Source organism: Parasteatoda tepidariorum, chromosome 8, assembly GCF_982258835.1.
Source record: "Parasteatoda tepidariorum strain Cologne lab strain chromosome 8, Ptep-v5.0, whole genome shotgun sequence".
Taxonomy (NCBI): domain Eukaryota; kingdom Metazoa; phylum Arthropoda; class Arachnida; order Araneae; family Theridiidae; genus Parasteatoda; species Parasteatoda tepidariorum.
In genome coordinates, this window is record NC_141762.1 from 18,875,926 (window position 1) to 18,891,792 (window position 15,867).

A 15,867-nucleotide genomic window follows, 5' to 3' on the forward strand; every position below is an offset into this window, starting at 1 on the left:
CTCCGATTCTCTGTTGCTATCTATATTTTTCACTTGGTTTTTGAAAGCTCTTTCGTTAAGGAAAATAAAAGAACCTCATTTAAGTGCCTTACTCTTGAAGCATAGCTATCATTTTATGTCATATGTAACATCTTGCCGTGAAGAATTATTTCGGCTTTAGAACACGCAACTTAAATATTTTAAAAGTTACTAAACTTTTTAGCCAATTCGGTGACATTTTTCCACCAAGATGAAAAATCACTGCCTTATTCAAAAAACTCAAATGCTTTTCATTTTCACTAAACTGTAATTTGTTTCTCTCCTTATTAAGGTTTTGCGCCATTTTCAGAATAAACTTAAGAGAGCGCTGGCTTTAGACAGACTAAACTTACCTGACAGTCATTAGTAACTGCTGCTAACTCACAGCAGTCTTGAAAATAGCATATTATTAGCAAAATAGCACTGTATATGACGATGATTTTTTATGACTTTAGAATAGTTTGGAATGATTAGCAATAGATTCTTTTAATGCCGTATTAAGTTCTTTCTAATTTTATTTGTTTTCCCATATGCTACAACAATTTTCTGAATTATAGTGTTATCTTTTAAGCATGTCTTATAGTAACAGTGAAGGTGAAATTTGACTGCGATATCAAGACTAGAAAAAGATTCTTTATTTGTACAATTTTTTCATATTTAAAATGTCCGTCACTTAAATGTTCAGTTTGGACATCAAACAACACTAAACACCAGATGTGTCACAACCGTTCACCTTCCCGAAGTCAACAAAGACGCGTTTGTGGAAGAAAAAAAAAACTGCTGCCAGGTTGATCATCTACCTGCGGGTTGTTTAGGGGTGAATATCTGCATCTTGCAAGGGATTTTGGAGAAAGAGAGGGGACATATGCTGACGTGTTTTTCCCACGCCTGGGGGTTTCTTGGAGGTCATAACGTCTACCCCAGAACCCTATCGTCTGACCCCCGCCCGCCCCCTCTCTATCGTCTGGAGTGTGTATTGCTTGGGGGGGCAGATAATCCCGCTAAAGGGAGTTCATTTTGTGGTTGGGGTTATTATTAGGATCATAATTAGATGGAACGGTGGAGGATTATAAACTTGTCTACCCCACAAAAGAAAAAGAAAAAAAAGAATGGTGTTGCTTCGAGTGAAAGTAACCTGACTGCTCTTTTGTATTTGTTTATCAAAATTAAGGAAATTTAGCTCTTGTTTGTATTTCATGTTTTGATTTTGTATTAAAATATATATATGTGTGTGTGTGTGCGTAATACAATTATAATTGAATATAATACTCTCCTATTAAGATAGAATTTAGACAAACTAAGACTGTAAAAAAGTAACCGTATATTGTTATTTATGCATTGGTAGAATAGTTTTTAGGAATTGTGCTAGTATTTTTCTTTTACCAATAAAGATTGAGATTTTCAAAGGAAATAAGGCAATCAAGCTGCATAATATTTTTAACTTATTTATCTTTTTTATTAGTCTTTTATTTTATTGATTTATTTTCATTTTTCATGAATTTTTTTATTTTTGCATCGAAATCTAGACTGTTTCTCTGATTAGAGGGTTCCCTTCTACCACGAGCAGCCAACTTACGAAGCACAAACAAAGGAATTAATAACTTAAAATAGAATGCACCCTGATTGATTTATGAACTGATGATGGGTTCCTTTTGTACTTAGTCACAATCTTCATGATTTGAGAGGCGTACCTCGAATATGCTAATCTATTAGTGCAGACGATAATTTGAGCAATGAAATCAGGCACTAAAAACGTACTTTCAAAAAAAAAAAAAAAAAAAAAATCCCCCCCCCCTGCTGTTTGGAAAATATGGTTCGAATATTTCAGCTAGGCGAGCGATCACAACAATTTAAACCCCTTTAAATTTTACTTTTTTTTATTGAATCACATCTTTAAAACTGCGCAAAGCGTTACATTTTTTTAAAAATAAATCAGTTTATTTTTATTTTTTTTTAAAAGTATTTTTAAGATTTGATTTCTCAGAAACTAATAGACCGATTATCATAAATCATCATCAGATAAGACTAAATTTTACCTTTTAAGAACTGGAAACAATTGTTTGCATTGAAGGTGTGATAATTGAAATTGTTCTTTTTTCAGATTAAATTCGAAATGGATTACCATATACCAGAAGCTGATCAACAGATGAGCATAATTGCACCTGACGCAATTAAAAAAGAAATAGTTGACGATTCTTGCGTACCGGATATGCCTTACAAATCTATGAGAAAAGTTCCTTCCATAAGTGATTTGTCAGAAGAAAGTTCTCTAGGTAAGTTATTCAATAATTTAAAACGAACATTTTTTAAGGAAAAAAGATTTTTTCTGATTTTATCTCAACCAAAAAGTTTTTTTTTAAAAATAATATTTTTAAGCCAGTTTAATTTACTAAGGAGTACCAGGAAGTTTTATTAAAAAAAGAAGTCAAATTTAAAATTAAGGGTTATTTCTATAATGTGTTTTTAATTATTTAATTTGTTTATAATAAATATTTGCAATTTTTTGAGAAAAATTTACTTATAATTTTCTATATCTAACCATCTTAATATGGTGTGTGTTTTAATTTCTTCCATATTAAGAAGTTGTAGTTTTAAAATTATGAATTAATGACACCGCTTTTTGTAATCGAAGAACATTGTGAAGGGTCTATTAACGGATCCAAATTTCTCCTAATTAGACTATAGACAGCAGTAACGCTCGATTATTGCCAAGTTGCGGCGCCCTTTTGAATTTTACAACTGTTCTTTGTAGTTATTTTTTTCTTCACCATCCTAATTTTAATTGCCTATCCGAATAATTATCCGCATTATCCCGTTAAATGTGAAGAAAAAAAATATTCGAAACACATGCTGTTAACTTGCCAATGAAATGATGCGATGAAAGACAAGTATCGTAGTGGAACGATAAAAAAAGCTAAGTTGTGAATGAAAAAGTTGAAAGATCCAGTGTCTTATCAGTTGGTGCATTTGCTTACACAAGGCGAGCGAGCGCCTGACGCACCATTCTAAATTTGAACAAAGAAACCTTCCACGGCGCATGCGCGCACAGTAACGCGATACGTGGCTGAAGCGGTTTTTTGTTTTCTTTATCTTATTAAAATGTTCGTGGTAACAGCTGTAGCTTTAAAACACTTGGATTTCTGCCTGCCAAATGCCGTTTATGATCCACTGCGTTGATTGGATAACGTCTGTAAAGAATTAGAAAGAAGAATAAAAAGCAGGCTTCTGTCTTATGTGAAAAATGAAGACTCCGAAGAAAACTATTTCGTTCTTTGTAATCTTGATCAGAGAATAAACACTATATTGCACTGTTTTAGGCATCGTAAGATATACATCTCGCTTTGGAGTTTAGATACAACATCAACACTAAAGCGGGGGTTTAGAAGAAGACAGATTGCAAACGATAAATTATGTCCATTTATTGTTAATAATAAAATGTTTTATGTGCTTCGAGCTACCCAAAATTAGCTGAGGAGTGATTTAATATCCTATTCAAGCCATCAATTTTATGTTATGATCCACGGAGTCGTTTGCTAGAGTGACTCAAAAATTACGTGCAGTATAAATATAGGACAGTAAAGCTGTTTTTTATATTTTTATTATAGTTTTACCTCGATAAATTATAAAGTGACTTCTTGTGTTTTAATGAAGAAAGTGTATATGCGGCAGTATTAGAGTGTAAAAGGATATGTAATTTTTTGTGGATTTTTAGAAAAACGATTTTTTTCCCTTCGAATTTATGATCAAATTTAATGTGTTTGCTGTATTTTTATTTAAGTTTTGTTTTCATAACCGATTGAATGAATAACTACTAAAAACATGTCTACAAACGAATAGAATTTCAAGTTAATATTGATAACCCATTTTTGCCTAGCATCCTTTTAGAAGAATTCTCTTTTTTTCTTTTTTTACGAAGTTAATATAATATATAGCAGTTATGTGTATCAATATCTCAAGTTTTTCATTGTTGGAATTCGATTTAAAAAAACCAGATAATTCTGTCCAATATAATATATATATATATACATATTTGGATCAAAGCGCAGCCCTTTTTAAAGCTTAAATATGAACTACCTACCATATTTTTACAAAAATGTTTTGCATTTTTTCGGCCAGCGGCTCCAAACTTCGTTAGAAGATAACATGACTGCTTAAAAAAATTTATTTGGTAGGTGTAGATATTAACATTAGTATTAGAGAATGTAACAACCAGAAAACAAGGTGATTTATACTGATATCTCTACATAACTCGTGTTTCATTTAAATACCCATCGAATTTATCAGCTTATCAACAATAAATAAAATATATACATACATACGGGTAACTACAACATACTTTTAAACCTAAAATTTAGCACTTATCCTATCCGTTGATACTTATTCCACCAAAGCCCTTCGACTATTCAAAATACTATTGGGATTGCATTTCATCAACAAAAAAGAAAAAAAAAAGCTAACGCCCACGGCTATTTTTTTTTATTGTAATTAAAATTATTAAAGCAAATACTAATCTGAAAATTCACGGTTTAATGAAAAGCAGTATACAACAGCTTACTTCTTTCGAAACTTGATACGTTTATACTTTATGGAAAGTAGATGGAGATTTAAATAAAGTAAAATATCAATTTGAAATACAGCAACATTAATGTTTTCCTACAAAATTTACACTTCTAGACAGATAATTTTTCAATTTCTGATTATTCAGCCATTGAGTTTGTACGTGATTGTATGAAGTAAGGAAAATTCACTGGAAATTTCAGAAGAGGGAAAAAATCACTAATCATTAAATATTCTCTATAAATGAGGAGGTAAAACCGTGCGAATATAATCAATTGTGGTTTTACAATAAAATATTGCACAATGTAATTAATATAAACACGTGCGAGTTGGTGAGTCAGGCTACTTTTTCGGTTGTAAATCGTGGGATAAACGTCAAACTAAACTGTTTCTCCTAATCACGCGTCGATCTATCTCAAAAAAATTTCCTGTTAAGAAAAATAAAGTTATTTGAAAACTGAAATTAATATCTGACATTCAACCTTTTGAAACAATAACTCTTTGTAGTTTAATAATTATGTCCAAATGAAAAAACTTTTTTTTTAAATGACATTTTTCAAATGACTTTAACATTAGATTTATGCGAAATAAAAGAGGACTAGAGGAATTTTATGGAAAAGCATTCTGTATAATTTTTTTCTTATAAAAATTTTTGATTTTTGCAATATATAAACGACCTTCAATTATAGTTTTTATCGGCACAATGTTAAGAAATAATTGATTTCCTGTCCCGTTTCAAATTTGAATATTCAAAGATGTTTTTGATTAGATTTTTCAGAAATTCCCCAGAAAAGAAAAATATTTTTTTCTCAAACTTGATACATTTAATTTTTTTTTTTTTTTTTAAGTGCTTGAGGAGTTACTAATAACTTACCTCCACTAAAATCAATTATTGTGAGAAAGATTTTCAGCTTTTGTGCAATAGTTGGCGTTTCATAATAAACATTTACGTTTAGGCACAATGTTTAATTGTTTACTCCCTTGTTCGGAATGTTTTTCAATGCTTGAACATAACGTGAATATTGATATATCCTATTTTTCTCTGGCCTATTTTAATATAGCACTATGTCCTGATTTCGGACGGTTTGTTCGCCTCTTCTACGGGTTCATGAACACCGAACTTTATATGACCCAAATAATGACTTCTAAAAGAGGGGTAGAGCTCCCTTCTGCTCTTTTTCTTCCCCCCACTCCCGTGGAGCTGGAAAACCAAGAGTGGGCGTGAAATTTTGTCGGGGCCTCTGAAGCACCTGTCGTTTTGGGGGAGAGCTCAAAATGCCTGGACGCTCTAGGAATGGAATAGCTAAAGACAGTGTTGTATTCCATTTGCGTGCACAATCGTCTGCTTTCGTATTCGAGTGTCCCTCCCCCCTTGCTCCCCCCAACGAGATGCAGTTCCCACGGTAGATATTCCCTGTTGGAAAAATCTGTTTTTAGTGCTTCATGATGCTCTCTATTCTTTTTATTCGTTCTATCATTCTCCCCCTCTGATGTCGCATATATTGTTTTTAATTTATTTTTCGTATTAGTTGTAGAAAAGAATATGTAGAAAACGGTTGAATCATTTCCATATAAGTATTACTAATATTTAAAAATTTGTAAATAAAAGCCTCTATTTCGTTAGAAAAATCTCCTTGTTTACTTTTTTCCTCCTTTTTCTGTCGCCTAATTCGTTAACGTAAAAATCGTCCCAGTTTTTATTTTGGAGTTTTCAAAATATTGTCAAGTCTCAGTAAACTAGATGCTATATTTATGTATACATAAAAAAAAAAAATAATAAGGGGAAAAAAACAGCTTTTTGAACTAATTTATTTAATGAGAATAGAAAATTATTTTAATATTTATATATTTCTTTTTAATTGAAAAAAGAAAGTCACACTTCAAAATAAATTAATAAATAAATAAAAAATTAAAATTGTAGTGAAAGGAGTTTAAATTTAATGATGAAAAGATTCAATTAAGTTGATTCAACCTACCTAGATGTATTCTTCAAATTGGAAAAGTCACAAGAAATTAATTTGATTTTTTTATAAATTAATGCTAGTCATTTTCAAACCTAATTATTTTCCTTATTAGAAAATTTCTGCACTATAAAGTTGTCGCATTACAATTTATATGCTATTTTCTCACTTACACTTTGCACAAATTCTATTGAATAAATAATAATCATACAGCTGTATTACTTATTGAAATTATTAATATTTGCTTGTGCAACAATATTGGAAATTGAAATTAAAGCTGCTGAATTCCTAAATACCAGAAATTTAATAATTTATTTTTTAATTTGCCAGTTTTCGGCCAAAAGTGCTTTAACGCACCATTTCAATAAATATTTTTTCATTAACACCGTGACTTTTATTTTTAAGTAATTTTATTTTTCTGCTATTGTCAAGGATTCTGAAGTTATTTATAAAATATACAAATTAAGTTGAAGTAAACACTTTCTGTGGAGAAATTTTCAGACTACACTAGTTTTTTCTTTTTGCTTGAAATGGTTATTGACGAATTCGACTTACATGCATGCATCATGTTATTTCTTTAATAAACTATTATTTTTCATGGACGAAACTTTTTAAGTGTCTTAATGAATACTATTTAAGCATAGCTAAATGAAAATACTACCAAATTTTATTAAAATTTCTATGCTTGACCTAAAATATGAGTTAAATTGATGCGTTGAAAATAAATAAAAAATAAAGGAAGTAGTCATTCAAATGTTTTTCATCCATTTAATCTGTTTTTGTGAAATTAACATGATTACATTATAATTATAGTTGGTTAATTAAAATATGACTGAATATGGAATGAAATTTTTAAAAAAATTGCCAAATCTGAATGATTATCATTCTAAATTTATAAATTAGTGTAAAAATGTTTTACTTAATTGAAATAATTTTACTGTTTAAGTCAAGCATACATATCTTATAGAAATACGTGTCTTTAAAAACAAAAGTATTAAAAAAAAATGTAAGTAGCATCATGATATAGTATGTCGGAATGAAGAGTTAAAGGGTTAATATAACACTTAGGTAACATAGGGAAAATATATTTTGGTAACATGACTTAGGTAACGTAGCGTGGTTAAAGATAGTTTACCCACGACACGCTTTTAATACACCCTACAAGTCAAAAGTAGTTGCAATAATATTACATTCTTAACAACTTTTTCGTATAGATTATGTAATACTAAAATTCAATAGTTTATACTTTGATAGTTACATCTGGACGCTACCAAACTCAACTGTCAAAGGGGTGGAAACTGTGGGGAGAAATTCTATACCACGTAATTAATCTTGAAGAATAAGCGGATGATCGGTATTTACTCTATTCCGCAGTTTCTTTCGATACATGTAAAATGTAAGACTGTCAACCAATCAGAATATGAGATATTTATATTTTAATGCTTAAGCATGTGGTACTTTAGTTAGACTATCCTTTCATTTTTTCCGACAAAATTATGCCAGTACGTTTCTGCAGTAAACAGTTTTTGACAGGTATTTAAATAGTATACATTTACTTGTTTTTAGATTTATGATATTTCTTTTTTGTTTTTAGCATTTAAGGAATTAGCATTAGAATTTTTAGCATTTAATAAAATTAGATTTAAGAAACCGAAAGCTGACAAGCTTATAATTTTAAATTACTCGAAATCACAAATAGCATCATTTTATCAATTTTTTAGGAAAAATTAATAGAAACTCTAAAAATTATCAAACGCTATTTCTAATAATCTAAAAATGGCGCTCTTTTATTTTCTTCTACCTTATTTGAGTAGTATTATTGTCTAATAATACTATACTATAACATCGAATGTTAAGTACCAAAAATATCAAGATAACTCAAATTAAAAATTTGACCTAAAATCCAAGATGGCGAGTGTAGAGTTCTCTTAAAGATACCTTATGATAGAACAATCATCGAAAATACATCAAATAATCGAAATACAATAAATAATCGAATCTAAAATAAATAATTGAAATACAATAGTACAATCATCGAAAAAACTTGCTTATTGGGAAAAAAGGGAAGATTTTTGACGAAGCAGTGATTCTTCGCAATAGAGTGTTATTAAGAACTAATACGAATGTTGATTCTAAATAACATTCAAATGTTTGATAATTTATGGGAAGTAAGAAAATTCCAGAACATATGAGTTTTTCAAAATCTAGCTGTATCCGGCAGCTGGGTTTCTCGTACAGACTCGCCAGTTAACCTGTACCGAAACCAAAACCGGAAACAGAACCAGGCTACCTTCGTTTCTCATGATTCAAGCTTTCGTTAAGTCGTACTACTGTTATATCGATTACAAAAAAAAAAATTCTCTTTGGGGCGATAAACGGCAAACGATATTTGAGGGAATAACCCGTATGATTGTGACGTCACATGTGAAAGTCTTTGCGTTCGAAAGTGGAGGTCGTTCTCGTATAGTACGTAGTAAAGTTTTTAGTTCTTTTTTGGAAAAAAAAAAAGAAAGACGGAAACAGCTGTTTTGTGGGGTAGAAAACAGAATAGATGCTAGTGGTAGTCTTTATTTATTTATTTGTTATTATTTTATTTTAAAGTCAATCAAAGATAGTATGCAACAATTTCTGTGAAATTGTTATTAAATTTTAGCGGGAAGGGGTTAGTTTATTAGGTGGTTGAACGATTTCTTGTTTAATTCTTTAGAGAAGGGGATATTTTTTAATCTATTTTAATATTTATGATTAATAGAATTATTTCAAGAAAAATTAAACATTGACGTTCATCGGGTCTTCAGTTTTCGGCCTGTATTGTGCCTAAACGAGTATTGCTTTTGTGCTAGTACAGAGCTATGTTGCTTCGGTACTTCGTTTTATTATGTAATTGATTAAAAAACATGCTTCCACACAATTGCAATTGTTGTTTTAAATTGACTGAAAAATGAAAAAACTGAATTGTGGTACTACCATGTTTTGTAAGGCTGTTTTCTCCTATGTCACTCGATTAGAAAATGCATAAACAAAAAGGGACATTTTAGTCTTAGAGAAGCTTTTAGAATCATTTGCTCGCAATAACATTAGCTTTCTTTCTTCTTTTTTTTATTTTTTCCTTTTTTCATTTCCACATTTAATATAGATTTCATTTTTGTGGTCCAATAAAATTCAAAAGATATTACTGGCGTATTCTTTGCAGAAAATAATATGAATAAAAGAATTCGTTCGTTCAATTCGTTCAGTTTTATACTGCTAAAAAAATAATACATATATATTATAAACAGAGAGAACGAATGTTAATTTTTTAAACACCTATTTCAGTTTAATTAGCTTTGTTTGTTAAAACAGAAATTTCAAATTTTAATTGCTATAACGTTATCTTGAAAACATTTTTATTTGTTGTTGCTTAATACCAGCAAGTGACAAAGTGAACCGCTAGTTGAAAATTTTCCTTAAACATACTTAAACTCATACATACTTAAATCTCATGTCAGATAACAAAAGAATTATAACTGTAATAAAATATTTCTCTTGTAAATTGTAACTCACTACAACACATCCAATTTCTCTAAATATACAATATACAAATTTCACAGACTTTGCTATTTAAAATATTAGTTTAGAGTCATAAGTCTTTTACGCACTTACATTATATTTTTAAATAAGAGAATTGTAAAAAAAATCTCAAAAGAACGGCTGCTAACATTCCCCATTTCCGCCCATAGTACCTGCAGCTTGGTCCGCTTTTTCGCTATCTTCTCACGAAAACCACCGAACCATCCACCCCCCAAATGTAGGCCTCCCCTCCTTCCACCATACCTTTGTATGTTGGTACTCTCTCCCCTCGTCCCCTTCATCTTCTCAGAGCGTAACATCACACTGTTGATTCTCCCCCATCCCTTTTTTTTTCCAAGGAATAAAATTGGAAGAAAAAGGCTATAAAAAAATCACGCAAAGTTAGCGCACTGAGACGAGCACTTCATTCATAAACAGGAGACTGCGCAAGCTCCGTGTTTTTAAGACAACACTCCAAGATACTTTCCAATGTTTTTGTTAAAATAAACCGCACTGACTCTAGTTGTCGTGCATAGTTATCTTTTTTGACGTATTAAGTGTTTTAAAAGTGAAGACGATAATTGGTAAAATTATTAATGGAATAAAAAAAAAATTATGCTTTATATCGTCTGATTGATTCGAAAGTGAAAACGATAGTTGATAATATTGGTTACTGAATTCAAGCTAGACTGCATTAAATCGTCAGGAGTACGAAACGATTATTTTAGTTGTTTATGGGATTAAAATTTTTAAAAAAAGATTGATTTAAATCGTCTGAAATGCTACAGTGGATATAAAATTGTGTTATTTGTTTTATCGTCTGTGAAATGTGTTGACAAGATGATCTTCTAGTTAAAAACGATTTTCCCGACAATTTGAAAATGAGTTATATTTCTTTCATTTGCCTTGTTATGTGGATCTATCAAATGGGCTGAACTTTTTTGAAGTTATGGAAAACTTGGCTGTTCTTATCGAAGTGAATGCTGTGTTTGTACGCTCTGGTGCATTGAAGCAAAGAAATATGAACTAAGCAAAAACTTTTTTCATAGTAAAATTACTAGTCAATTAGAGAATTCTAGCTATACCAAAGATAAAACTCACTTTAGAAATAATTTTTATTTATTGAAAATTGTATATTATTGTATCTAGTCTCCCAGAATATCTTAATATATTAATTGAAATCTTTATAAATTAATCGATCAAAAAAAAAATCGTAGAATCTTTGATTAACTACTGAATTGTCTACCTCAGGAATTTGTCATTAAGAACACAATTTTGCTTGATTGTGATTAAACTGTGATATTATAAACTATTTCAAAATGATGCTGGCGCCGAAACCAAAACTTATCGCTCCTAAGCCACCGAAAGGTATGTATTATGAATTATTTTTGATTCAGATTTCTTTTAAAACTTTGTTAAGAATGTTTTAAAAGTTTTCGGAACTTAATCATGGCTGAACTTGCTTTTGTTCTTAACTCTTTTTAATAACAATTTTTAGTAGAAGTCTGTAGTTTTTTTTAAAATTTCTTATAATGTTTTTATCTCTTACATTGTTTTGAATCTTAACTAAAAATAACTCTTAACTCTTGTTAAGCATTTTTTTTTTTTTAATATTAAAAGTTGCTGTGAAGTTTTATTTCATTTAAAACATTTCTAAAGTCATTCTTTTGTAAAAAAAATTTTTTTTAACAGTTAATCGTTAAATAAGAAAATTTGGTAATTTTGGTTCCTTTCTAATGTCGACAATATGTTAGTAATATTTTTATAAACGTAACTGTTAAAAAAGCTTGCGTCATGTTTATTTAGAACTAAATAGGCTGTTTCTGTATTTGTTTTTATTTGACACTTTTTGGTGTTTGCTGCAGCTCTGTTTACATATCAGTCATTGCTTTCTTTAACTTAAAAGGAAATCCTAAAAGTTAAATATCCGGTTGTGGTTTTTCCCATTTTTTGTCAGTTAAAATTTACAATTCATTAGAAATTTACAACTACATACTTATTCTGTTTAATACACTGTAACTAAATGTTTAATACATAATTTTAATAACTTTCTAAGTTTTCTATTAGCTTTAGTAAGGCAGTTTGAAAAAAATTCATCTGATTTGAAGGATTATAAATTGTTCGGAGTCTGATAAAAATATCCATTATTATTATCGTTTTCTGTATAATTTTTATGAGGTATTAAAGGTTTCAAATTTTGATACAACCACACTTAAGTTAATTCTAAATGAATTTTTTTTTTTAAATTGAATGAGCATTGTCGATTAATAGTTTATTTAAACAACTTTGCTTCATAGATTTATTTATTTTTTGTTAGATTTTTCAATACTTTTTAACTTTATCAGTCTTCTAACTTCTGTTCTATTCTTCTAACTTAAGTTCGATAAATTTGATATTCCATAGCCTTCCACTGTTACTATATGCACACAGATATATGAACGGTTGGAATCATATATAATAAGCTGCATTTTCAAATCTTCTAACAGAACTTTTTTTCATTTTTAAATCATTTTTTTGGTTAATAACATCGCTATTTTGATGTGCTGTTAGTGGATATAAGGAAAACTTTCTAGATATCTAGCTGAAAACGATACTAGTGAACTGTTTAATATAAAAAGAATTTACCTTTTGAATGCATTCTATCACTAGACTGCCCATATCCCTAGCTCTTCATTACTATTATTATACAATACACACACACACACACATATATATAATGTGTTTTTTGGTGTTTATATACATGTGTAAAGAATTTTCTTTATTATATTGCGGTAATTTTTTGCTCTTAGTAATAAGACCTTGAACTTCGAATAAAATGTCTCTTAAACTCACTAATTAGCGCACTTCTGTTGCTGCCAGCTCTAGCTCATTCGCTGACGAAGGATAATAAAAAAAAAAGGAGGCGCATATAATTTAATTATAAATTCCGTTTAATTGCGCACCATATGTTCGAAACCCTCACAGTTGATGAATGACGGCAGATGTTTTCCTTGCTGTGGAGGTAATGAAACAACTCGAACGTTGTTTGAGGCTCGTGCAAACGAAGGTCACTGGTCATGAACTGTTCATTAGAGGGAGACTGCATTTCTTTTAATACACCTACACTTTTTAGTACTTTATTCAGTCTACGCTATCGGCCTCATGAGAGCTAGCTTAGTTTTTTTTCCTTCTTTTGTTCCTACATTGAAGTACCTGTGACTGTGGCTAGAACTCTTTAAATACTTGTCTATCAGAAAATCATCTACAACATATTTTTTTAAGATCTGAAATCTTTCTTATTCACTCTAGTTTAAACAACGAAAATACGGACAGTTTTGAATAAAGGACGGGGGAAAAAAATCCTTTATTATTATTTAAAATCCCTTACCCCGTAACACTTTTCTCTGTAAATGGAGAAGATCCTGTATTTTTTCTCATGCGAACTTATATTATATTAATTATTCAGTATTTATATTCAAAGCAATTTTCTTTTTAACAACTTTCTTCGCCTTCCAAAGAGGTGTCCCTGGCTCGATCCCCAGCGATGCCTGGCTGATTCGAAATCCGAACCCGGCTAGCACCGGTCACAGTGCTCCTGAAAATGAAAATATCTTAGTAAATAGATGGATCGTGGGTGTGAGTCCCCTTGCCTTCAAGCTAACCGTGAGAGTTTTCTGTTGTTTTCCTCTCCGTGTAACGCAAATGCCGGTTAGTTCCACCAAAAAAGTCCTCCACGAAGGCAAATTTTTAACAATACTTAATCCAGGAGTTCCCTTGTCTTATGGATTGGGTTCAAGGTTACGGAGTTGAACATTAGTAGTCGTAAAATATTGGATCGACTGTCCAACGACGGTGATAAAATAATGTATATACGTATATATATTGTAGTTTATATTTGAAAAAAAAAAAAAACTTGCAATTTAAGCAATAACATTAGAATCTCTCAATGTCATTTGGAAAAAATAGCTATGTACGTGATTACAAAAAAGCATGGCTTCAGACTAACATCCCTGACTTCTTAAATTTTCTCTTCTTTATTGTTATTATATAAGTAAGGTCCAGCCTTATTTATTTGTGACTTGTATGCAAATTTATAAATATTTTGCGTAGGAGAAACTTCAGATTGCCGAAAGAACATCATCTAAATTGCATAAGATTAATTTGAGATTGTAGCAAAATTTCAACATAAACATTACTTAACTGACCAAACTAACACCAAGATTCAGCAATGGATTATGTTTGTTTATGCCATGGTAGCAGAAATATGCATAATCCATTTCTGAATTTTCCATTCACTTATACAATGCTTCGTTGAACCAAATTTTGCAATGGATTATAAAAGTGAAATGAATCCCGTATTCGTAATTCATTGTAGAATTTCAAGATAAACCTAACTAACCAAGTCAGCAACGAGAGCAAACAATAGGCTGTGCATATTGCCATGGTGGTGTTGTCTGTCAATTGTTTTCGAGGTTTGATTTCCCATTATCTTAAACATTCTAGCAATGCTGGTTTGCAAAAATTATGCAGCACTATAATAGTTCGCCATTTTTTTTTCTTTTTTTGAAATAAACAATTATAAAATAAACGTTAACTGACCAAACTAACACCAAGATCCAGCAATGGATTATGTATATTTATGGCATGGTGGCAGAAATATGCACAATCCATTTCTAAATTTTCCATTCACTTATATAATGCTTACACCAAATTTTGCAATGAATTATGAACATGGAATGAATCCCATGTGCATAATTTCTAGTTAAACCTAACCTATCCAACCAAATCAGCAGCGAAATCTTGTGCATATTGCCATGGTGGCAGTTCATGTCATTAGCATTTGATTTGTCATTGTCTTTAACATTATAGTAATGCTGATTAACAACTATGCAGCTCTTTTTAAAGAAACAGTCCCCGTTTTTTCTCGTTTTCTTTTTGAAATAAACCAGTATGCTCTTTATTATCCTTGAAAATTTGGATTTTCCGAACTATTTTCCTGCTATTCTTCATCATTTAAGTTAATTGTATGCCCGACGGTTAGAATATTATGCGGGTATGTTCAGCAAGAGTTTTCATTTTTTTTCGGAGCCAGCCCTTTTGATAGCACACCTATTGGAACGTGCTTATAATTTTGTTGTCAAGCTTTGAATTGTGTTATTTTTTTGTGGTGCGTAGGCGGCCGAGATGTTTCTTGCCCTTTCAACATGCACCTGTAGTTGAAGGCTATGAATAGGAAGAAAAGAAATATTTTCAACGCTTCTTATCATGTCCCAATTCCTTTTTTCTTTTTCATATAAATTTATTTTTTAAAAATTCTTTCCTTTTTGCATTTTTTTTTGGCGAGGTTTAAAAGGAAAATCATCTAATGGAATACAGAAGCCTCAAAATCTTTTAATGAAAACCGCGAACATGGGTAACAATCTTGCAAACCTATTCACTGCTGTAAATATTTTTTAAGCATTTTGTTAAATATGTAAGAGCTTTGATACATTCCTAGACGCGTAGGTATGTGGGTAGAGGCGGAATTGGGACAGACCAAGATTATCTCAATTGAGCGTTTTTATGAATTATTTGAAAGGTGAAATTATTTGAGTTCGTAAAGAAGTAAGCAGACCTCTACATTGTGTGAAATCTTTAAAGAAATTATGTATGAATGAGCTATCGTTATAAAAAAGCTAGATGAAAAAAAATATTTGATTTAGTTGAAGGTTATGAAGTGCCCTTGTGCGAATGGTCCAAGTTTTCTTTATACAATTTTTATTTTTAACTTTAAAAAATAGTCTCTTTCTGTAAACTTTTGAAT

The 15,867-nt window shown here is 30.5% G+C and overlaps 1 protein-coding gene across 3 annotated transcripts in view; it reads left to right on the forward strand.

Moving 5' to 3' along the window:
- LOC107451344 (protein C-ets-1) overlaps nucleotides 1–15,867 on the forward strand; it is a 67,883-nt gene that overhangs the window by 22,975 nt on the left and 29,041 nt on the right. Inside the window, exons 1-2 of one of the 3 annotated variants that reach the window (XM_043051223.3) lie at nucleotides 1,002–1,148; nucleotides 2,120–2,291. In XM_043051223.3, the coding sequence (XP_042907157.1) occupies nucleotides 1,128–1,148; nucleotides 2,120–2,291 (193 nt within the window). In that variant the 5' untranslated portion in view covers nucleotides 1,002–1,127. Of the gene's footprint in view, nucleotides 1–1,001; nucleotides 1,149–2,119; nucleotides 2,292–10,376; nucleotides 11,454–15,867 lie in introns of those variants that run through there. The other 2 variants (XM_043051222.3, XM_043051224.3) reach the window with 2 other exon arrangements.